Source organism: Falco rusticolus, chromosome 4, assembly GCF_015220075.1.
Source record: "Falco rusticolus isolate bFalRus1 chromosome 4, bFalRus1.pri, whole genome shotgun sequence".
In the NCBI taxonomy this organism is placed as follows: domain Eukaryota; kingdom Metazoa; phylum Chordata; class Aves; order Falconiformes; family Falconidae; genus Falco; species Falco rusticolus.
Window position 1 is genome coordinate 7,932,270 of NC_051190.1, and position 22,960 is coordinate 7,955,229.

The 22,960-nt window shown below is 43.4% G+C and overlaps 1 protein-coding gene across 8 annotated transcripts; it reads left to right on the plus strand.

The window, feature by feature from the left end:
* Window positions 1-1,297: 1,297 nt before the first annotated feature.
* LOC119147075 (ubiquitin carboxyl-terminal hydrolase 4-like) lies at window positions 1,298-22,878 on the plus strand. Of its 8 annotated transcripts, none has more exons than XM_037385577.1 (10): window positions 1,298-1,450; window positions 1,594-1,721; window positions 2,046-2,176; window positions 5,754-5,880; window positions 7,004-7,149; window positions 7,333-7,394; window positions 15,197-15,340; window positions 15,976-16,093; window positions 19,410-19,583; window positions 22,529-22,878. In XM_037385577.1, the coding sequence occupies exons 1-10, from the start codon at window positions 1,335-1,337 to the stop codon at window positions 22,532-22,534; spliced, it is 1,152 nt and encodes a 383-aa protein (XP_037241474.1). In that variant the 5' UTR covers window positions 1,298-1,334; the 3' UTR covers window positions 22,535-22,878. The 8 variants fall into 8 exon arrangements, with proteins under 8 accessions (XP_037241474.1, XP_037241472.1, XP_037241473.1 ...); XM_037385575.1 differs by lacking the exon at window positions 22,529-22,878 and adding an exon at window positions 20,249-20,527; XM_037385576.1 differs by lacking the exons at window positions 15,197-15,340; window positions 22,529-22,878 and adding an exon at window positions 20,249-20,521.
* Window positions 22,879-22,960: the final 82 nt, after the last annotated feature.

Below are 22,960 nucleotides of genomic sequence, written 5' to 3' on the forward strand. Positions count from 1 at the left end.
GTTCAGTTAAGAGACAAGGGCAGGAAGCTGAACGGCAGAACGCGTTTGAAGAGACAGGAGAAGATAGACACCCCTACCTTACGGTGAAACTGTAATGCCAATTCCTAGTACTGAATCAGAAAGCTTTCAATGAGACCATTTTGATTGTTTACCACACTATTAGAAAGAGGCAATTCATTAGCAGAGCAAAGTCAGCTACGTAAGCATTATCACATAATAGCTGACTCATTTTAAACACACACCCAGTCTTGCCAAAACAGGGTGTGTTAGTTTCTTGAAGCCTGAAGGCGCCCTGCCTTTTGAAAAAGGAGCAGGTAACAGGCCTCAACTCCTGCTGGAAGGAAAAAACGGTCTTCTTTTTCAGCATTAACTGGATGGACTTGCCCTGCTGTCAAGAAAAAAAAAAAAAAAAAAGCCTTTAGCGTTTTACCCTGGATTACTGCAGCACTGCCAGGCCTGGCTGGCAAGAGGTAGGCCCCATCTACCCACCACACTGCTGCAAAGGGGCTGCCGAGAGAGTGCTCCCCTGCAGTCATGGCCCTAGCACATCACCCCCTGCCTTTTTTCCATGAGGTAAATGCATTTTTTGGTGTTATCAGTTTAAAGCAGGTTAAGTTTCTGAATCCTTCCCAATTTTCCTATTTCTCAAGGGCACGCTCCCTAAACAGCACGGGATACGCTTGCTACTCGAGACAAACGCCTGAACTACTTCTTGAGAGGCTCTTTCCAGACACACTCTCAAAACTGCGTGCTCCCCAGCGGGTCACTCAGCCCCATTTCCCTGTCTATTCCCACAACGATTTGGAGCCCCCCTCCCTAGCCAAAGCCAAGCAGAGGGCTCCACACATCCGCTACGCGAGAAAACAGCCTGGGGCGCTGGAACCACACAGCCCACAGGAAGCATTTCTGCCCCCTGCTGTGAAAGCCGCCCCCCTCGGAAACGGAGCCACCTCGGGGACGAGGCCTCCCGCACCCCCCGGCCTCCAGCTGTGCGCCGAGGCCGCCCCGCACCCCCTCACGCTCCCAGCCCCGGCTGCTCTCCACGCTGGAGGCCCAAGGGAGGGGGGTGCCCACCCTGCCCGCCCCCCAGCGCGGCAGATACCGCCTGCCCCGGCAGCCGCAGGGCCGGGCCGGGGCTGCGCGGCCCCGTGGGACGCGCCCACACAAGATGGCGGACGCCACCACAGCGCGCGCGCCGCCCGCCTCACCCCTGCGCGCGGCCCCGCCCATGCCGTCAGAGGGCGCGCGGGCGGGGCGGGGCGAGCGCGGCGGGGCAGCCAGCGCGCATGCGCACGCGGGCCGACATCCGCCCGCGACGGGGCTCGCGCACCGACATGGCGGCGGCGGAGGGTGGCGGCGGCGGCTGCGACTGCGCGTGGCCGGACCTGACGGTGCAGCGGGCCGAGCTGGGGCCGCTGCTGGCTACGGCCCTCCGGCCGGGGGAATCCTGGTGAGCCCGGCCGCACGGCCCTCCCTCCCCTCCCCGCCCCTTCCCCCCCCCCCGCCTTCCCCCGCGGGCGGCAGGGCCTGCGGGAGCGGGCTGGGCCGCGCCACCGCTGAGGGGGCCGGGCCGCCTGGTGTCGTGTGTTGCAGGTACCTGGTGGACAGCCGGTGGTTCAGGCGGTGGAAGAAGTACGTGGGCTTCGACAGCTGGGACATGTCCGGTGTGGGCGATCCCAGATTCTTCCCCGGGCCTATCGACAATTCGGGTCTCTTCAGCGGTGAGTGCTGCCCGGCGGCGCTGGGCCGCGGGGGAGCAGGGCCTGGGCCCTGGGCCCCGGGGTCTGGGAGCTCGGCCGCAGGCCAGGCTTGGGCAGGTAACTCCCATGTGCAGTCGCCTCATCGTGCAGCTTTCGCTTTTGAAGCCGTGTCTTCTGGGAAGCTGCAAGCAGCCATCCCGGCCTTGTGAGTGAGGAGACTGGTGCGGTTTCTGCCTGCCCGTGGGAGTGTTGGCAGTTCTTAGCGTCATGGCACTGTGCGTATAGCCCTTGAGAAGAAAGGGTTCTGTTTGATGCCGCGCTTTCTTACATCTGTCTCCCTTTTAGATCCAGAAACGCAGAGTTTAAAAGAACACCTCATTGATGAGCTAGATTACGTATTGGTTCCTACTGAAGCCTGGAATAAACTAGTAGCATGGTATGGTTGCGTAGATGGACAGCAGCCTATTGTGAGGAAAGTAAGTATGGGTGAACCAGCTTCTCATCACCTTGGTTTCATTATCTGATCTCTACCAGACTTAGACAAAATTTATTTTGCTGCATGTCAGTTAAGACAGGATCCTCAGAAGATCCTTGGAGATAATAATGTGAGGTCTTTCTGCCTTGTTGTCTGAAGGAATGACCTTCCAGTATTAGAGTAAAAATGCCCGAATCTTCAGTGATGCTCAGCTGATGGGCTCTATAGGGTGAGAACCATGAACTTTGTTAACTTTTTGCATTATGATTATGCTCTTGTGTTGCATGGAATAGCTAGTGTGTTGGCTTAGGGATGCCTACAGATGGCATCTGGTTGAGGGACTTCAGATGGCTTAGGGGCTTCCTCTGGAGTTTAAGGTTGTTCTTGTTTTGTTCTTCAAAATTCTGGGATTCTAAAATCGCTACAAGAGACATATGTATGGTTTGGTTCTGTAAGTCTGACTTTTGTTTGGTTAAATGCTGTCATGAATGCATTCTGAGTATATAACCTTTTGAGAAGGTGACATCTGCGAGTTGCTTTTTTGGAAATCTATCAGGCACTTGTTTATGGGTAAAAGTTTTTTTGTTTTTATTTTAGTCTTAGGTTTTTGCACTGACTAAATTGAGAAGTGCCGGTCTGTAGTGTTCATAAAGACTAATCGCTACCCCAAGCAGATAGCGTTCATAGAATTTGCATAATTAATACTGATTAAGTAGCATTATGTTACAGTAAGGGTTACTTAAAGGTGTGCAAGGCTCAAGAAAGTGTGGCATCAGAGTAATAAAAGGAAGTCGGAACCTTCTCTTGCAGGCCCGCTTGTGCTGATCAGTGGTACTGAAATGTTGTCATTGTCTGGCTAGGAATTCTATGTAATGAGAAATGATGATATCTTCAGAAAATGTAAATGATCCCAGGTTCACCCTGTGTCCCCACGTTTGCTCTGCTGAGTAGGCAGAACTTCCGTGTAAACCAGAAGTGGGGGGGGAAATGGAAAAGAGTTACAGCTATAAAGGAGACGTGGTTTTAGTAGGAACAGATGATTTCTTGAGCAACAGAAAATCTATACTGAGAAGGAAAACTAGAACTATTACTAAGCAGTGCCCTTGTGAGTGAGGAAGGCTTTATTCGTGAACTGGCTAACCACTTTCGCAAAGCCTGGCATGTTATTAGACACTGCCTTTTCTGAAAGATTTGGGAGTGGGACAAGAAGTTTGGAAGCTATAGGGGAAACACTTGAGTGGAAGGCTTACTTGTATGAGCCTCCTTTCATTGGCATATCAGATACCACTGTTCAACACTGTAATTATTGAGGGCTAGAGCTTAGAGCTAGTGTTGCATTATGGATGTAAGATGTCAGGTTATTGTGGTGCAGTTAAGAGTAAAGTTTTAAGGTTTTGAATTGCTATGAGTGTTCAGTCTCTGTTTATTGCTTGTTTATTATTTGAAGTGGATTTTTATATTAAGAAAAATGTTCAAATACAGCAGAATAGTACGTTTGTGGGATGCTACAGCTTCTTGCAAAAAATATAAAGTGAAAGGTCAGTGGGACACACAAAGCTGCAGTATTTCACCTGAGTAGAATGTGTTCAGTATCTGGTTACATACTCTTCAGATAGCTCTGGAAGTAAAGCACTTAAAGCATTCGAGGACCAGAAGTTTTAATCCCTTTCCTAAAGCTGGATCAACTGTAATCCATACATCAAAATATCCATAAAAGCTGGATTTGGGAAGTAATTTTCAAGCATCTTTGTAATTTTACAAGCTGGGGTTTCTTCCATTTCTATATGCCTGATGATCAGAGGCAAGTATAGGAAGATTAACTTAGATTTATTTGTAGGTCAGGTTTCTTTCCATAATCTCAAACCATGTTTTTGGACAGTCTTCTATGGAGTCCTGTTGAAAAGTGTATTAATATGCAAAATACAGAACAGTGTGCTTCCTCGGTGGTTGACAGCGTGTTGTGCTCAAATTGCTATCCATCCAACAGGATGACCTGAGTTTTACTTCGACAGAACAAGCTAGCTGATCAGACACTGTTTCAAAGACCTCTGCGGGCAATTAGACTCTTCTTGACATTCATCCGTCCTAATGGACTCGGTGGTATGGTCAGAAACTTCTTGGAAAAGTTCTTCTGTTTCTGCATATGGTTCTTTATTTGTTTCTACCTATAGAATACTGGAGAACAGGAAGTCCCATTGAATGAAATTCCTTCTGAAAGAGAAATGAAGAACTTGTGAATTGGTTTCTTTGCATTCTTTAAAAAAAAAGTCTAATTTGCCTGTCAAGAAGCTGTTTGAACAGGGAGTTTTACTTTCACTTTCTGTTGCAACAGCAAAATAGTGAACATCTTTCCAACTGTATTTGTTAATTATTTATTTTTAAAGCACCTTGCATATCTAATACAACCCTATAAAAGCTCAGAAGAGGGAAGCATAGTTTAGCCAAATTCTCACGGTAAGTCTTAAGTCTTAATTCTTTGTTTCTTTCCGCAGTTGGGTGGAGGATTTGTAAAATGATCTACTTCTGTATCATTTTACAGAAGTAGATCATAGCAAGTCTGGTGTCACGCGAGTGATACAGAATATTTCAGTTGGAAGTGAGCTACAACAATCATCTAGTTTCAACTGCTTGACCACTTCAGGGCTGACTGAAAGTTAAAGCAAGTTATTAAGGGCACTGTCCAAATGCTTCTTAAACACTGTTACTTGTAAAAATTGGACCTGCTGGTTCAATGAAATACGATCTCAGTTTCATAGGCTTTATAGCTACAGAGAACTGTGGAGAGAATTGAGGTGTATTTTGGTGGGTTGGTTGGTTTTGGTTTGGTTTTTTCCTCCAGTTATATCAGAGTTGTCTTATAATTGGCCTCTGAAGTGTGCTTTTCTTACTGGTATAATGTGTTTTATGATATGTAGGTGAAGAGGGGTGCCTAGTCTTACAGAATACATTTCTGAAAATATGCTGAAAGCTAGTGGGATGGGTAATGTACCTATTCGATTTTCTCTCAAATGTGAAATTGATGTAAAAATGACTCTGAAATAAAGCAATGTCATCAAAACTAGTTCTGACATAAATTTACCTGGTTTTTTGCAAGGAGGCAGTAATAAGGCAGATTGTGTATACCACGCAGAAAAGTAATTAATGCTTTGTCTTACTCCCTTCTAATAGAAAGGATTCTGTTCCAGTGTTCTAGGCTTGTTTTTTTAATGTAAACCTTAGCCAAAGGCTAGAAGCAAAAGGTATTTTTTTTCTAGAATGCTTTGACTGTGTGATCAAATATTTTTCATGGGTAATTAGCTGGCACTATCAACTCAGCTGTGATGATGGACCTTTGGAACTGTGCAGTGTGGAAGGAAAGCATGGGGATTTCTTATGTTTTAAAAACAAAAAACCCCAAAACAAGCTCACAGAGGTTGTGACTGATTTTGGACTTCAGAGCGAGTCGGTGTTCAGTTTACGGGTTGACTTGCAAGACATGTAAAGACTTAGAGTATTTAGGCAGGGGTGCCTTACAGAGGATTGCCCAGTGGTTTAGCTTTGTGTTCGTTTCATTTATCGCATCTGCCTTCTGTTTGCAGGTAGTGGAGTATGGTCTGTTTGTGAAGCACTATAAGGTTGAAGTTTATCTTCTTGAGCTGAAGCTGTGTGAGAGCAGCAATCCTGACAATGTAATTAGCTGCCACTTCAGTAAAGCAGACACTGTTGGTAAGTAGTTCTCTCATACCTGAAGCTGTGCAATGGTGCTACCTCAAGAGATACTTTGTGCCCCCCTGAACAACAACAGTGTTGGTAAACTGGAGCAAGTCTAGTGGGTACCAACAGGATAGCTGGGAGTTGGAGCATGTGATGTGTGAGAAGAGGCTGGGGGAGCTAGCTGTGCCTGGGGAAGAAAAGGCTTTGGCAGGACATTGTAACACCTATGAGGAGGTTACTGAGGATGTGAATCAGGCTACTTACCGAGTCATGAACAGCAGACATAGTCATAAACTGAAGCGGGACAAATTCCAACTGAATAGAATGAAAATGTTTTCCCTGTTGGGACAGCTGGACATTTGAACAGGGCCCAGAGGGGTGGGGGAATCTCCTGCCTTGTAAGTTTCGAAGACCTGACTGGATAAGCCCCAAGCAGCCTAGTCTGAATTCAGTGTTGACCCCACTTTGAGCGATTGGACTAGGAACCTCCTGAGTTTCTTGCAGCCGCAGTTGTGGTTAAGAGCTTCGAGGAGCGTGTTGCTTACTAAGTAGTGTCCTTGAGAAACAGCCACATCACTCACGTAAAGCAGTTCCATTTCTGGTTTTCCTGTGATTCCTTCCTGGTGTGTGAATATTTATAGAGATCTTAATGGTTCTTCCTGAGGTTTGGCCCATCTCCCTCTCTGTATCATCGCTATATTTTCCCATGTAAAAATGCTGAATGTCATCTGTCCTATATGTCCATAAAGATGCTTTTTTTCAGTTTGCTGATGTATGGCCTGGCAGTAGTAAGTGGAAAGACTTCCTTCTTGAGCCTATTGTTTTCAAACGATGACTGTTTCACAGAAGCTGGCTTTTGGGCAGAAACCTGTCAGTGTGTTCTGATTGTTATTGGTTTGAGGGCTTGACAGGCAAATACATGACTGAAAATCCAAGCTTTTCATTTTTTCAGACTAAATATTAGTCAAGTTATATGGGAAATTATAACTTCCATGATACGTTTCGTACCCGAAAGGATCTTGAAGGATCAAGGATGTACTTCCTTGCTAAATATCTGGCTTGTCGTTTTGTTTTTTTTTCCAAATCACCCAAGTTTTAGGAATTTTGGTGGGTTTTTTTTTTTCCTCCTGAACAGCTACCATCGAGAAAGAAATGAGAAAACTATTTAATATCCCAGCTGAGAAAGAAACTAGATTATGGAACAGGTATATGAGTAACATGTATGAGCAGCTCAGCAAGCTGGATAGCACAGTGCAAGATGCGGGGCTCTATCAAGGTCAGGTAAGGGGCTTTTTTTTTAAGATTGTTATGTACTGCTTTCTCTGATACGTAGTTCTTTTCACTTGCCTTTTATGTACTTTGAGCAAACCTTGAAAATGTCATTTTGTAAATGTTTTTAGTGATTTTGAAAAGTGTGTAGCAGACTTGCAGTTATCTATCTTTATTACCTGAACTTTCTTTCAGGTTGTTCTAATAGAAGTGAAAAATGAAGATGGCACGTGTCCTGGACAGCATTTCCTGGCAAAGTAAGCATGTTTAAAAGGCTTCTGCTGTTTTGTCCAGCTTGTTCACTAGGCTTTAGTGACCACACGTTCTCTGTGAATACCTAGTTATCAGTGGCTATCGTGGCTTATTTTGGATATTTTGAAGAAGGAGGTGAAAATTTTGAATATGAATATTCTTCAGTGGTTTTGCTGTTGGTTTATTGTCTTAGCAATGGTCTTCTGTTTTAAAGCCCATTTCAAATAGGCTATGTAAGGATTAAATATCTTAGATTTCTATAGTGTTAGGAGACAAAAGTGCTCTTTACATTGAGCTAGTTTACTTTAAAAGCTACCTCTACACACTGCACAGTCTTCTACCATTGTAGAACAAAAAGGATCTTGGAGTAAAAGCTGCCAGTCATGAATGCTCAGAGTTCTGGTAGTTCCTTCTTAAAAAGGGTATAGAAACAGCTGAACAGCCCCCCCCTGCCACCAAAGGCAATTGTAGAAGCCTGTAAATATTACACAGATATCCTCTCACTGCTATCTCTTTTAGAGTAGAGATGAGTAAGAGAGGGACTTCATGAAATACTGTATAGAGTGAACGGTATAGAATGGGCACTGCTTGTAATAGTAAGGAACTGTTCAAGTCCTACTACAGAGAAGTAAAATTCTGTGATTTTACTAGTCTGATGGCCTACTTGCTTTCCTGTGAGTAGGCCACCAGACTTGATATGGAAAGGAAATATTTTTCTGTACAGTATGGTTAACTTCTAGAACTTGCTGCCAAGTGATCTCATTTGAGATCAAGATCTTACTGGTGTTAATTTGAACAGATCAAATAGGTCAGTGAAACCTATTTTGAAACAGTTCTCTCCTACTGAAATATAATACTGGGTAAATGGATCAGGAGAATGCTGGTGTTAAGAGAGGCAGCTGTGCAAGACCAGATTATAACATTTTATTTCTACACAAAGCAAAGCTGAAATGGAGCCCTGTAGCATTCCCAGGCCTCAGGTTTTTTCTCTTTTCACCAGCTAGTCTGATATGTAAAGACTTTTAATTAACCTCTAGTGATAATTAAATGAAAATAGCTATTGGTATGCAGATTAATATTTTCTAATGACACAGAAAGAAACATTTGCTAATTGTAATGTAAAACTTTGTAAACTTTGTAAAAAAAACGTGACATTGTTTGACTTGATGCTGATAATGGTGACTGAAGGAATTCTATTTAAAACATACGTGTAGGAAGGAGTGTCTATTCCTTTGTACTTTGCCTTCTACTTAATCCTATCTCAGGCAAACATTTTGCTCCGATATTCTACTTCTCAGCTAGAGAAAATACTGCTTAGCCAGGACCGTAGGGAATTTCATATTGGAGTTCTTCCTTCAGGTTGCATCATACTGGGATTCATCATGGGCTCTTTTAATGCTAAAAGCTTACAGGAGAGTTTTTCTGTATTTAGAATTTTGATGACATAAACCAAACGGGATGTGGAGCGCTGTGCTGTTGGTAGAGGAATGATGAGCATCTGCATCGCTGTCCAGGGCCAAAAGAGGCCTTGGACAGCTGAAAGTTCATGTCATTCGCTACTTGCAGAATATGGGTGTGCAAGGTGATTGTGGCGTGGGTGGGTTACCTGTCGTGAGGATTTTTCCCCACCATTTACTGCATGTCAGAGGCACTGGCTCCTACCAGGGCGAAACATTTTCCACATGTTGGGCACCCTTCCCGAGTGTTTGTTTCCCCAGCCGTCAAACTGGCTGACATATTACAGAAGAAATGCTCTTAAACTCCACAGCAGTTCTTGGGTGGTACGTTCAGCGTACGGTTGGCCATTACTGTTTGTTAGTTTGCTGCTTCCTGAGGTTCAAAATACTTTCTTCTTGTTGTAGTTAGAAACTGCTTTTACTGCCAGGCAAGGTTTCAGAAGAGGGAATGGATTATACTAGGAATTTCAGAATTGGAGGCATACTTTGTTTATGAAGGGAGATTATGTCAATGACTCTGTGAAACTTAGTCCTCTTTAATTGTTACTTAGAAGGCTCCCAAAATAAAACCCTGAGATGGGGGCGTTCCAGCCGAGTCCTAGCACACACTGTTTTTATCCTGGGTATAAATTTCTTAGCACAAACAAACAAGGAGTTGTCAGATTTATAAAAATGGCACCTTTTCCATCAAGTGTTGCATTTGAAAACAGGAGTAAAGTTGTATTTAGCATCTGCCTGGTAGCTGTCTGCCTCCCTTTGCAGTGTGCAGCAGTAAAATACCTTTCAGTCTTTTGCTTGCTGCTAGAATTTTACTGCAGTTTCCTCTTCCTGCTCTTCTATTTACTGATGGCACGGTATACTCGGTGGACTTTCTTTGCCCCACCTGGTACTCTCCTCCGTAAAAATGTCGAGGGGCTGTTGCTTAGTTCACGCATCCTGTAATGCGTGTGTCTCTCCTCAACTACTCTGTCTTGACTTAGGCATCTGTTCAACCTGGTATACAGCATGCAATGATATTACATGCCAGAAATTATTGTACAATTTTAAGACCTTGGTGGTTGATACATATTTTGTAGGTACATAATGCCATAATTAAATGCCCTTTCATATTTAAAACTCATGTCCTTCTCCCAGTTCCTTGTATGCTGATGATTTTAGAAGACCTCTTCAGCAACTAGGCTAAATATTTTGTGGGCAGATCTTTATTATGTGACTTTCACGTGCTTGAGTTTGCAGCAGATGCCATGCTTTCAGAGTAGCATTGAGTGTGTAAGAGAAGTTAAGGATGCTTTTGCATGTCAGAGCTTTCTAAATGAAAAATCCCTTACGGCCTCTGCTCTGCCAGTGAGATCTAAGTCAGCTTTTCTTGCTTCGACAAAAACTTCTTGTCACAATATTCTTGATGTGGAGGCTTTTTTTTATATTGGTGGCTTAAAGGAGGACTAATTCTACTGTATGCTCTGAAGGTAGCCTCAACTGAATTGAAATATTTTTCCTGTCTCAGTCTTGCAACCTTTTACAGTATTTCTTCAAGCTGTTCAGCTTAGCAGTTTTTCTACTTATCAACCATATGGCCTCACAGTTTTCTGCACTAGATTAATTTAACTTTGTCCCCTTTATGCTGCAAGTCTCCGGATTTCTCCTCGGTTGCCATTTGTGTGGGTTTTTGACAGGTTGCATAGCAAGATATGAAACAGCTGTCTTTTAATTGGCATATGGGGGGCAATGTGCATCAGTATTGTGAAACGAAGTTGTGTACGTGAGGACGAAGGATGTGAGCCCCAAATGCACGCTGGATTCTGTAGGAATGTGGTTCCAGTCCTGGCTCAGTCTCTTGAATGTGAGCTCCTGTAGCAGCCTTGAGGCAAACCCAACCAACCAAGTCAGTGGTCAGTAGGGAGGTGCTGAGTGCGTCAGAAGACTTTCTGATAACTGACACACTGATCAAACTGCATGTGGAATGGTCGTGTCCTGTGAGGTTGTCAACAAATTTGAAAAGTAGACTAATGAGAGGTTTCAGAAGGAGCCAAGTGAATTGTTGAAAAATTAGCAAATAATTTTTGTACTAGAAGACTTAAAGTATTATATCAGTGAGAAATGTAAAAGGTGATTTTAACACTGTAGTGGGTTTGCATGGCGAAGTTTTAGTAGCAGGGGGGCTACAGGGGTGGCTTCTGCGAGAAGCTGCTTGAAGTTTCCCTTGTGTCTGATGGAATGACTGCCAGCCGGCTCCGAGACGGACCTGCTGGCCAAGGCCGAGCCAGCTGGCAACAATGGTAGCACCTCTGTGATAACATGTTTAAGAAGCAGGAAAAAACAAACACCCCGCAACAAATTGCAGTGTAAGAGAATGAGACTGTGTGAGAGCAACAGCTCTGCAGACATTGAGGTCAGTGCGGAAGGAGGGAGGAGGTGCTCCAGGTGCCGGAGCAGAGATTCCCCTGCAGCCTGTGGTGAAGACCATGGTGAGGCAGGCTGTCCTCCTCAGCCCATGGAGGTCCATGGTGGAGCAGATCCCCACCTGCAGCCTGTGGAGGGCTGTGGAGGCGTATGTCTGAAGGAGGCCGTGGCCTGTGGGAAGCCCACACTGGAGCTGGCTCCTGGCAGGACCAGTGGAGAGAGGGGCCCACGCTGAAACAGTTTGCTGGCAGGATTTGTGACCCCGTGGGGGACGCGCAGTGGAGCAGTCTGTTCCTGATGGACTGAAGGCCATGGGAGGAACCCACACTGGAGCAGTTTGTGAAAATCCTGCAGCCTGTGGGAAGGGCTTGCACTAGAGAAGTTCATGGAGCACCGTCTCCCGTGGGACAGACCTCACACTGGAGCAGGGGAAGAATGTGAGGAGTTAGAAGTGGCAAAGGCAGCGTGTGATGAACTGACTGCAGCCCTCATTCCCTGTACTGCTCAGTGGGAGGACGTAGAGAATTTGGGAACGAAGCTGAGCCCGGGAAGAAGGGAGGGGTAGGTGTTTTTAAGTTTTAGTTTTAGTTCTCGTTGCCCTACTCTGATTTGAATTAATAAATTAAACTAATTTTGCCAAGTCGCAGCTGTTTTGCCTGTGACAGTAATTGCCGAGTGATCTCCCTGTCCTAATCTCAACCTGTGAGCTTTTTGTTATATTTGCTCTGCTCTGTGCAGCTGAGGAGGGGAGTGATAGAGTGGCTTTGGTGGGCACCAGGTGTCCAACCAAGGGCAAACCACTACAAGCACAAAATCTTCTGTGGGATATGAGAAATGGAAGTTGAAGAAGGAACTCCACAGGCAGCAGGTGGAGACGAGCACAAAGCAACGTTCAGGTGATGAAGCCGGATACTCGTGCTGCAAATGAAATCAAGGTTTCTGCTGACTGTAAGGGGTGTTGATCATTGGAACAGTTTAGCTATGGTCTACTGGGTTAGCTGTTGCTGGCCACTGTGAAACCATGATGGCAGATTTTTCTGGAAGATGTATTTTAGCTCAGACAAGAGTTACCTTGAGAGACTGAAATTGTCCTTAAGCAGGAGGACTGATTGAGCAGTAATACCACGCAGTGTCATCCTCAGAGCTGTGAAGTTATTTTATCAAATCCCTGAACTGTTGCATGGTTACATGGAGTCTTTCTTTGCTATAGTTTACTCCTGTATAGGTTTTGTTGATGAAATGTAGCTGAATGTGTTTATTCCTGTCAGAAGAATTGCAGTGGTTCTCAAGGGAAGCTGCAGGAGTTTGGCACCTTCCAGTCCAGTGTCTGTTGTGCGTACAAAGAGCAAACTAGGCCAACTGAGAGTAGTTTCAGTGGTAACCCACTGAGTAGCCCAGAATGTTTTGGAAGGTTCTAAGTCACAAACTTCAAAGAAGAAATAATGTTTCTCTCTTACTTCAGTGAGGTGTTGGAGCCTCCATTTCCAAGGGAGCAGAAATCCATTGCTGTGAGAGGTGGCAGTGGAGAGAGAAGGTGGGTTTGACCAGTCAGTGTCTGCGTATTCCACAGAAACCCCTTTTGGGGCATTGGGGATAAAAGCTTGGCGTCCAGGACTTCTATTGTCAGCTCTGTGTGCAAATGAGACAGTCTCCTGAGGAGCCTGCAGTACTGTGGAGTCATGAACAGTAGCTTCCCGGTCTTAAAATGGGAAGCTTTCAGAGAAAAAGATTTTCCTTTGTTACTCTCTGTGCCTTCAACCTGGAATCGTAGCTGCTATTGTGACTACCTTGTGAAATGAGGGGGAACAGCTGTGCTTAGTAAATTGTCAATCTTTCTTCTGTTATTACAGACAGATGAGTAACTTGTGAAATGTAAGAGTGCTTAGAATTTTTATCTTCTCAAGTGAATTTGATTTTTATGGGTTTTTTCCCTGCCTGCTTGGAAAGCTGTTGGCCTCTCTTTTGTTGTTTTACTTCATGATCCTTCCCAATTTTCTAACAGGAATTTGCTCGGTATCCTTGATGCCTTTGTAGGTGGGCCTTTCCCTGCTCTGACTTGTCTTTTATCTTTGTTTTCTGATCCATTTTTTAATCTTCCTCCTTAGATCTTAGCGTATTTTTTTGTGTGTGCGTGGGGTACTGTTGAAATACTTCTTGGAACTCTTCAGTTGCCATCTGACTCTTTGATTATGCACTGCCTCTATGCTTCTGTTGGAAATTTTGAAATCCTTACGGTGTTGTCCTCCTTTTCTTGTCTCCCTATCAGATTTTCTTCATATTATTTTCCAAGCATCTTGCTCTGTTCTCTCACTGGGAACAAACATGAAGCAGAGATGCTGCATTTTCAAGTCTGGCATTTTTTAAATTGCCCTTCTTTGCTTCTATTTGAAGCTTTTGAAAATGTGTTTGTAGTGCTTTTACATGCTGTTGTTAGCTTAATTGCTTTATTCTTGACCCTTGAAACTCCCCCAGGTGGACCACCAGTGTGACCCTCTTGTTCTGTTATTGATCTTATCTTTGTGTCCAGGTAGTCTTGAGAAGTTCCACCCTCAACCTTGCAATGACCAGAAGGTTGCGTATTGTCCCAGAAACGGTTGTCACGGTTATTTCGGTAATTGTTCATTCTCTCTAGTATACTTTCCAGTACACTTCTTGGTTGTGCTGTCTGGTTGAGGTTTTTTTTTTTTAGCATGCTTCAGGCTTAGACTATGTTTGGGGTTTGTGTTTTCATCTGGGAGCTCTCATCATAACTTGCTTCCTTCTGTATTTACTTTACTTCTACTTATTTCCGAACGGGTAAATTTGTCCAGCTCTTCTGCCTCCTCTTGGCCATTATGGCTTGTTCTTTGTCTTGTAGTTTTTGCTCTGCAGAGGTTTTCCAGGACTGTTTTCTTAGTAGCATGGGAGCGATGAATATTCATTTTTAGTTTGTGTCATTTGAGAATCAAGGCCTCATTAAGAGAGATACAGGAACAGGCTGTAGCTTGAGGGCACTGTCCTGTGCTGGTGCTCTGCTGTGCTGTGGGTGCAATTAGCTACTGTTGCGTGGCTGTTGGTGTCCTGCACCTTTTTGCATTCGGTTTTGCTTGTTGACTTGGGCAAAGATGGGGAGAATGGGTAATTTCCCAGTTAGGTCTTGCTGAGGAGAAATTAATCAGTATCAAAATAGTTTCTTTAAGCTTATGTATGTAGTACTGGCGTGTGGTTTTGCCTTTTTTATTGAACAAAAGCTGTCTATGACAGAATGCCGTGGGATTTTAGTGCCTTGCTGGCCTTTTGTAACATTGTGTTCTGGTTCTTTCCCGGCCGAGGAGAGTAGTGGTGTAGAACAGCCTGGGATTCACGAAGGGATACCCTTGGGGCTTGTGAACTTTTTTGATCTGTTTTAGTATCTCCAGTCTCAAAATGCTGAGGATTGCTATGCACACCCCATGTACCTAGCAGTGTGTTTTGCCTGCAAGTTGTAGTTGTATCAGCTAGGCTCAGTAACAAACTATTTTGTGCCCACCCACAAGAAGATAGATGCCACAGTATCTTCTTACTAATTAATGTTCTGTTTGAGTGATGGTTTGGGTTTCAGATAGGCAAGGACTGACTTTGTTGCTTTGGGTAAGTGTTTCAGGATTTTTTTGCTTGCTTGTTTCAAGGTGGTTTACTCATAAACTTAAAGCTTGCTTCCCTGTCACTCATGCCATCCAAATTGCCTACTTACTTTGGTCTGGGACCCAGATTTTGCTTTAAGCAAAAACTGTTACTCCTGCTTCTGATACTTCTGTCTGATGTTTGTGTTCCAGACAAGTGTTTGGAAGTGTGATCACACAGATCAAAGCAGTAAATTCTGTGTGTGGGAACTAACTGTAATGTGGCAAGTCCTTGGAGTTTTGCGGGAGGTGGGGCTGGGGGTGAAAAAAGCAGTAGCCCTGTTCCTACTTCTTTCTCCTTTCTCCCAGATCAAGCACTGCAACTAGCGGAAACTTTACTACCTCTTCAAAATCATCAGCAAGTTCTTATTCCTCAGTGTCTGCCACCTCTGTCATTACTAACGGTGATAACAGTAACTCCTATGGACTGAACAGCTCCCACCTGGGCAGGGGGTAAGAGCAGGAATGTTCTTTTTGTTTCTTCATCCTTCATGTGAATAATCCTGTGCATCCTTGCCTGTACAGAAAAGGACTGTGATGGTGCTCCGTGAGGAGGTCTACTACTCTTGTGTACTTGTTTATCACACTTTGCTTTTGAAACCGCTGTGTTCTGCTGTTCCTTGCTCACTTGCAAAAGTAGCGTGTGTTCCTGAGCTTACTAACTACCAGGGCATTGCCTGATTTTGGGTGGACTGGGGGTATGAGGGAAGGGATTGTATTCTTTTCTCCATCTGTCATTAATGTAGAAACCTTTCCAGGCAGAGATCATAATTTTCTTATTAGCTCGTACAGTATGTTGTATAGATTCTTGCTGCATTCGGATAGTGTGCTGTGTACTTATAGACAGAGAAAATTAATGTGTTATGAGCCATAGATTAATAATATGCTGTGTAACAATTAACACTTCCAAAGTTATCACATACGCTTCACGTTCCTGGTATTTAGTATTGGCGGCTATGAAGCAGCAGAAACCTGTAGGCTGGTTAAACTGTTTAATTAAACAGTTTTTCGACTTGTATTTGATGTGGCTTTTAAACAGTATTGAGACTCAATAGACTCATTGTGGAGTTCACTGTGTTGTCTTTCAGAGGTTCTGGATTTGTCTGTAACTCTTACAGCTGCAGGGACAGCGCTTCCCTGACACAGCCTGGACTCTGCGGACTCAGTAACCTTGGAAATACCTGCTTCATGAATTCTGCATTACAGGTAAGAATTGGAAAGAACCCTTCTTAGAATTAAATAAAAGATCAGTCTCACAGAGATTATAGATTAAAATCTCTGCAAGGGGAATGTGATTCAATGAGGAGACTGTGCCTGGAATGGAAAAAAACCCCACCAAACCAACAACCAGCCAACTCCAAACCGAAAAATTGGTTCATATTTACTTTTGCTTATGCATAGCATGTTAGTACTATAAAACATAGTACAGTATGAAGGACTGGATCTCAAATACATGACTTCTGAAAAGGCTGTGGGCTAACTGTAACGTAAGGTCCTAGTGCGGTGCTATGACAAAAATGGGCTGATGTGGAGGATGTTTTGACTTGTGTGGGCTACATAAGTGACATAAGCAGGTCACTGCATGCAGTTCTGGGGTCTGTGTTTAAAGATTCTTGAAAAATTAGGAGTATGAAAAGCCCCAGGAAGGGTTCAGGGTCATTGTGTGGGCTGTTAAGGTTGTGACAGTTAGGCAAAGCTAATAATAATTGGTATACTTATTTAATTCAGTCTCTTAGGTTTATGTGGTTCATTTTAAAAAATGCAGAAACATATTAGGGAAAGTTGTTTGCTAAGAAATTGAAAAAATTTTGAGCCGATTTTTATGAACTTTGCCTATTGCTTACATCAGACTTGTAGTGCGGTACTGTATTGGGTCTGGCTGAGCCCACAGCAGCCCTCACAGCGCTGTGCTTTGTACTGGGAGCCAGAAGGGTGGTGATAACGCACCAGTGTTTTGACTGCTGCTGAGCAGCGCTCACACAGCATCAGCCCCAGTAGCCTGAGGCCTGGGAGTGGGCGAGACCTTGGGAGGGGACACAGCCAGGAGGGCTGACCCAGAGTGACCAACGGGATATTCCATACCATATGACGTCTGCTCTGATACAAAAGCTAAGAGATAGGAGGAGGAAGGTGGGGCATGCGCTGTTTATGACATTTCTCTTCTGGACTAACCGCTACGCGTACTGAAGCCCTGCTTCCTGGGAAGTGACCGAACATCATCTGCTGATGGGAAGTAGAGAGTAACTGCTTGCTTTTTTTTTTTTTTTTTTTTTTTTTTTTTTCTCCTTTGCTTCCATGCGTATGACTTTTGCTATTGCTTCATTAAACTGCCTTTATCTTGACCCACAAGTTTGGGGTATTTTTCCATCTTATTTTCTCCCCCTCCCCGTTCTACTGAGGAGGAGAGTGATAGAGTGGCTTGGTGGGCATGTGGCATCCAGCCAATGTCAACCCACCACAGGTACAAGTGCTGTATAATGACTTCTGTCACTCTGTGGTAGCTTTGAAAGCTAGAACAGGTCTTAAAATAACTGTAATGCATTATGCATGTGGTATTCAGGATACACAATAAACTTGGAATGCCTTGCTTTGTTTGACATGACTTTATTTTCAGTTGTATCAGGGTAACCTTAAACCAAATCGTTTTCTTGAACTTTATAGCTAAGACACAACTTCAACAATTAATTTTTATTGTCAAAGTAACTTAATCCAAACATTCTTCAACCTCAATTTTGCATGCAAACTAGTCGTGTTAAGGACCAATTGCTTTCCTCTATCAACCGTAGGCTTTAATTTTCTAGACATCAGTCTTTCAAATGCAAATTTCTGCCTTTAGATTTTGGAGGTTCTTGAAATTTTGTCAGCAGCACTCTCCCAGTGAGAGGCTGGTGTCAAACGTAGCAGTTCTATAAGCACTTTCATGTCACTTGCCTGGAGAAAGATACTAACACCTGGGCATTGGAACTGGAACAATTTGATAGGAAATAAATTCCACAAGGTACACATCAAGGCAGTGAAAGTGGAGTTGGCTGAAGGGCAGGACTACACTTTCCTGGCTCTCCAGGTTGCCAGGTGTAACTGTGCTGTTCCATCTGTGTAGCTACACCTAGTGCGTGAAGCGCTGTACGGGCATCTGGTGCAGGTCCTGACATTTTAGGCATTCAGAAGGAGCCCAGTTTAGGTTTTCTTGATACGGCAGTGCGTCAAAGCCCTAATAATTTTGATCATATCTTAGACTTGGTTCTCTTTTTGTTCACACATCCAAGTCTTGCCTTACTTATCCGAGTGTTGCTTCTTGCTATGAGCTTTGAGTCTGTGAATTACTGAATTAGGGAATCTACTATTTGTGCTAATTTTACTTGTGTGCTGAGGTTTATGGTGATTTCCCAGAATGCAGTAAATCATTACCGTGGTACACTGATGATAAGTATATAAATGGGAGAGCAGATAGAGTGGTATCCTTCCTGCCTTTAAAACTCACTAAGTTTTTGATGGGGATTCTTTTTAATGGCATTTGGTTCTTTGTAGGACAAAGTGTAGCTTGTGTTTCACCTTTAGGAGAAGCCCTTGTTCCTCCTTTTGTCACTGTTACGTATATTAGGATTTTAAGATGAGAGAGTGAATGAGGGGTGTAGACTTGAGAACATTAATGTGACATGTCTAGAGACCTTCCTGACCCGTTCTGTGCAGCTTTCCCTATAATGCATCGGTAAGGTAGCCTACCCTGCCACCTCAGTCCTGTGTGGAAAACCAGGTCGGCATCCATTAATTACAGGAACTGGTGAGTGTTGGCAGGACTGTGATTGCAATCTCGTACTCTTCTGGCACTTGCAGGCTTGGATTTTTTTCAGACTTCAGCATTACACCAGGAGACATTACACAAATTGAAGTGTTAGTGGGAGTTACAGAACGAATTAACAAAATGTGGAGGGACATAATAAGAAAAGCAGATACCTTCCTTCCAAAAGTCTGTAGGTTGGTTTTTTTTTTCTGAAGGTTGTTTGCTGTTTGCTTTCCTGAACTCTTAAATGCAGTAACTTTAAGTGAATGCTTAAAATTATTCTGCACCAAAGAATGTGATGCCGGTTTTAAAGAAATTCCTGAAGGAGAACCAAGGAGCTGCAGAGCAGCGAGCCTTATGCCTTAAGCTAGATCAACCAGTAGAAACCGTTCCAGAGGGAAAGCTGACAATCTGGGGGCAAATACACTCTACAGGAGAGCAGTCAGTGTGGCACCTGCAAAAGAAAACTTGTTTCCGAAAAGAGCTGTTAGTCTTTTGAACACTGATACTTGGGGGTGTGTTTTTTTTAGTTCAGCCATGCTCTGATGCAATGGTTATAGTATCCCACCCTCCCAATAGGTTTTTTTCTTTGTTTTTTTCCTGAGTGTGTACTCAAAAATTCAGCCTCACCGGTTTTGTTAATAACTTAGTACATATTTTGATGTGAAAATTGGGTTTATTTTGTTGGTACACAGATTTATTGTCCTGTGCAGTAAATTAATCTTCTTAATGCTTTTTCAGTGTCTAAGCAATACGCCTCCTCTGACTGATTATTTCCTGGAAGATAAATATGAAGCTGAAATAAATCAGAACAATCCACTGGGGATGAGAGGAGAAATTGCAGAGGCCTATGCAGAGCTCATTAAACAGATTTGGTCTGGGAGACAGTCTTATGTGGCCCCTCGGATGTTTAAAGTAAGTACTCTGTGTTCTTGTAGCATAGCTCTTTGACAAAAGAAACAGTGAAAGCTAATACACCTTCCGCATATTTTGATGTTATGAAAGCAGTAATGACAGAACTGCTTCGGAGTTGTTTCACATTTTATATAAATGCTTTTCAAGGAATTTGGCCAGCCAGTAGTGTCATACCCTGGGGTTGGTTACTGCTCCCTAATGTTAAATGTCTTAATAAATGACCTTCCAGCCTGAGAACTGCTTAAGCTGCATCGGCACGATCCTTGCTACAAAACTAGGCAAGGTCATGTGAATTGCCAGCTGTGAACTTTAATCAGTGGGAAGAGGTATTCAGGTTATGAAGTGGAGAGCAAAATGCATCTCCTTGTCTACAATGTTGTTTATTGATGTAATGCTCCCGGTGCTTCAGTTGAAAGAACTGCTTTGCGTTGAAATACTGCAACGTAGCAGCTGTGTATGAACCCCTAGAAAAAATGTAACTATGTCTTTTGTTTTAAATAAAATGCAGGGATGCTCCACTGCAGAGCAATGTAAATAAAATATCAAGGAACACTAAGAATTTGCTTCAGTTTGAAATGTCAGTATGTTGTGGATGAATAACATCCCTAATGCATGAAATAAGCATGACCTGGTATTAATGTAAATGTGCATCTTGTTATGTTTAGGCTTTGCATGGTACAGTTTTGAAGTTGAGGGTATATGCCTTTGAGACCTTGGAGCAAAAGTCTTATGGACCACAGAAATCTGTCCTCTGTAGAGTGATATGTAGTTCTGAAACAGCAAGATATTGTTTGATTTCTGTCACTTTGAGTTGCTGGCACATCATTCACTGCTGTTGAAGCTTTCTGTAAACTTCTGTTCAGAGGAAGTATGTGAATCTGTAGTGGACATCAATAAAAGTGTCTTAATGTGGGCTGTTGTTGTTTTAAGACTGGAACAGGGATTACTCTTTATTTCCTAGTGCAGGTCACTTGTGACTTTTCTAACAATTCTTGCTGATACAGTGAGTGTTAACTATCTCCGTAATACAAACAACCCTTCAGTTTGGGTTCCATTACAGTTGTCATCTTTGACTGGTTAAAATGTACTAAGCATAATTCTGCAAGTCTGTTGGACTGTGTATTTATGAGAAAGCTAGCGATGGTCACTAGGGCTGACTACTCCTTCAGCTAATTGTTGGTTTTCCTGTGGGACCCCTTTCTATTGTTGTTTTTTTTTTAGAAGCAGGAACACTTAAGTGGCAGTGTTGTGACGTAGCACTTAGGAAATAAGAGGCTGCATATGGGTGTGTTGTTTCTGCTGCTTGCTAACTAAGGCTGTTAAGTTTCTTAGGTTCATATCACGATTCTTAGAATAGCTAGAGATTACTGTGGCGAGATTTTCAATCTTAGTTTTAAGCCAGTTTTGTTAGTTTATAAGTATCTTCTGCAAGCATTTTCAATCTTGCGGTCTACCTGCTTCAAGGTGCTATCCTACAGCAGGTCTGTACTATGGCAGCTGTAGGTTTCTGAAACAGAAATTGAATTACAAAATGCATCAGGCAGCTAGGTTTGTACTTGCATGTGGATTTGAAGGGGACTGGGAGCATTTTCACGTGGAGGTGCCAGGGGTGTCCCTCAGACAAGGGTCTTGAACACACGCCCTGGGCATGGGGTTGTAAGCAGTCATTTTGTCCCCCTGGTAGACAGCAGAGTATTAGACGAAATGAACTGTTAGGCCAGATTTCCTATGTGTGCTCCCTCATGGCCTCTAGACAAACGTCATGCCTGAGCTAGATTTAAACCCAGGCTGAATAGGGTGCACGGAAGCACTGGTCAAGACGAGGGAGAACCAAGGTGTAAGTGATTTGGTACAGCCGTGGATCTCGATGAATTCCTGGTGTTTGGTGCATCTCCTTAAGAGGTTTAACTGGAGGTTTTTTACCTTTCTGGTGCCATGGAAATGGGTACACTGATCTTAAAGCAACTTTACGTTTTATTTAATTTATATCTGAATTCAAACAGCCTTGGGCTCCAGTTACCCCCTTTACCTAGTAATTCTGTTATGCCATTTTCCTGACAGAGGCCAGAAAAATCTCTTCTGTTTGTTTTTTTCTTCCTGTCTTTTTTGTCCTGTTTCCCAGTCAACGCTGATATTTGAGCCCCTTGCAGACACTTCTCTGTTGCTCTGAAGTTGGCAAACATCGTGCTCCCATTAAAATGAGGCACGTAATAGTGAAGTGTCTTTCCCTAAGTGAACTCACGCTCCCCTGATTAGGCTTTTACCTGTTGTCATGGTACAACCAGCTGCAGCATACTGACAAATGCAGAGTCCAGAGTAACTACATTGGGTAGAACAATGCTTTAGGAGCCTCTAAAAGCCAGATACAATAATGATTTTTAGGAAGTGTATGTGACTAGTTGTTATTTCTCTTAATGGGCAATAATTTCATGTCTCTTGCCTTTTCTTGCTTAATACAGTACATGTGGCAACACCACAAGAAGGAGTACATTTGATCTTTTTTTCTCTCGAAGAAATGCTGGTAATTGTGGGATTGAAAAGATGCCCACCATGCCTTCATTTTATGTGGGTACTTCCTTTCGTGCAGTGTAGGAGATGCACGCGTGTTTCTGCCTTGCATCCCTATCACTGCACTTGTTGGAGTTTATGACTCTGTTCCCATCTCAGCATCCTGGTTAGCAACTGTGTGTGTATCTATGCACTTATTTAACTTGAGATATAATATATCAAAATACATGGTATTGTACCATAAATGAAGTCTCATGCTAGGAAGAGCCTTTGATTGCATTGAATAGACAAATGCCCGTGATCAGATGCCCTTAAGTAAAGAGTTTGTAAGTTGTATTGTGAAAGCCTTCAAGGGATTGTAAGTTGTCTCCTTTTATACTTTTTGTAAGACATGGACCTTCATTTTTCTACTTTTTTTTTTTTTTTTTTCCTGGAAGCTGTAACTGCAGTTGTCTGTGAGAAGCAGGAGGCAGCAGTCTGTTCCTCGTGGAGGAGAGTGGAGCATATCTCGTTAGCAGCTTGCTGTCCTGAATAGCAGCGTGTAACCGTCACTGTCTCCTTGGCTCCATTCATGCTTTTGGCATTGTGTGCGCCAAGGAATACCTGATCAAGTGACTCGGCCAAAATAGATACATTACGTTTGACTTGATGCAGGGTCTTAGTTTCACTGAGAAGAAATCTTGGTGTGTTATGCTGGATGCACTGGTAGACACTCCCTTTCTGTGAAACTTACCCGTCAGTATCAATTTTCTCAGTTTTTTCTCAGTTTCCTTTGATCCCTGTGCTTGCCATGCTATGGAAGTCTTTGTGAGAAATAACTTTTAATTGTTTTACTCTTTTTCTCTCTCTCTTTTTTTTTTTTTTTTTTT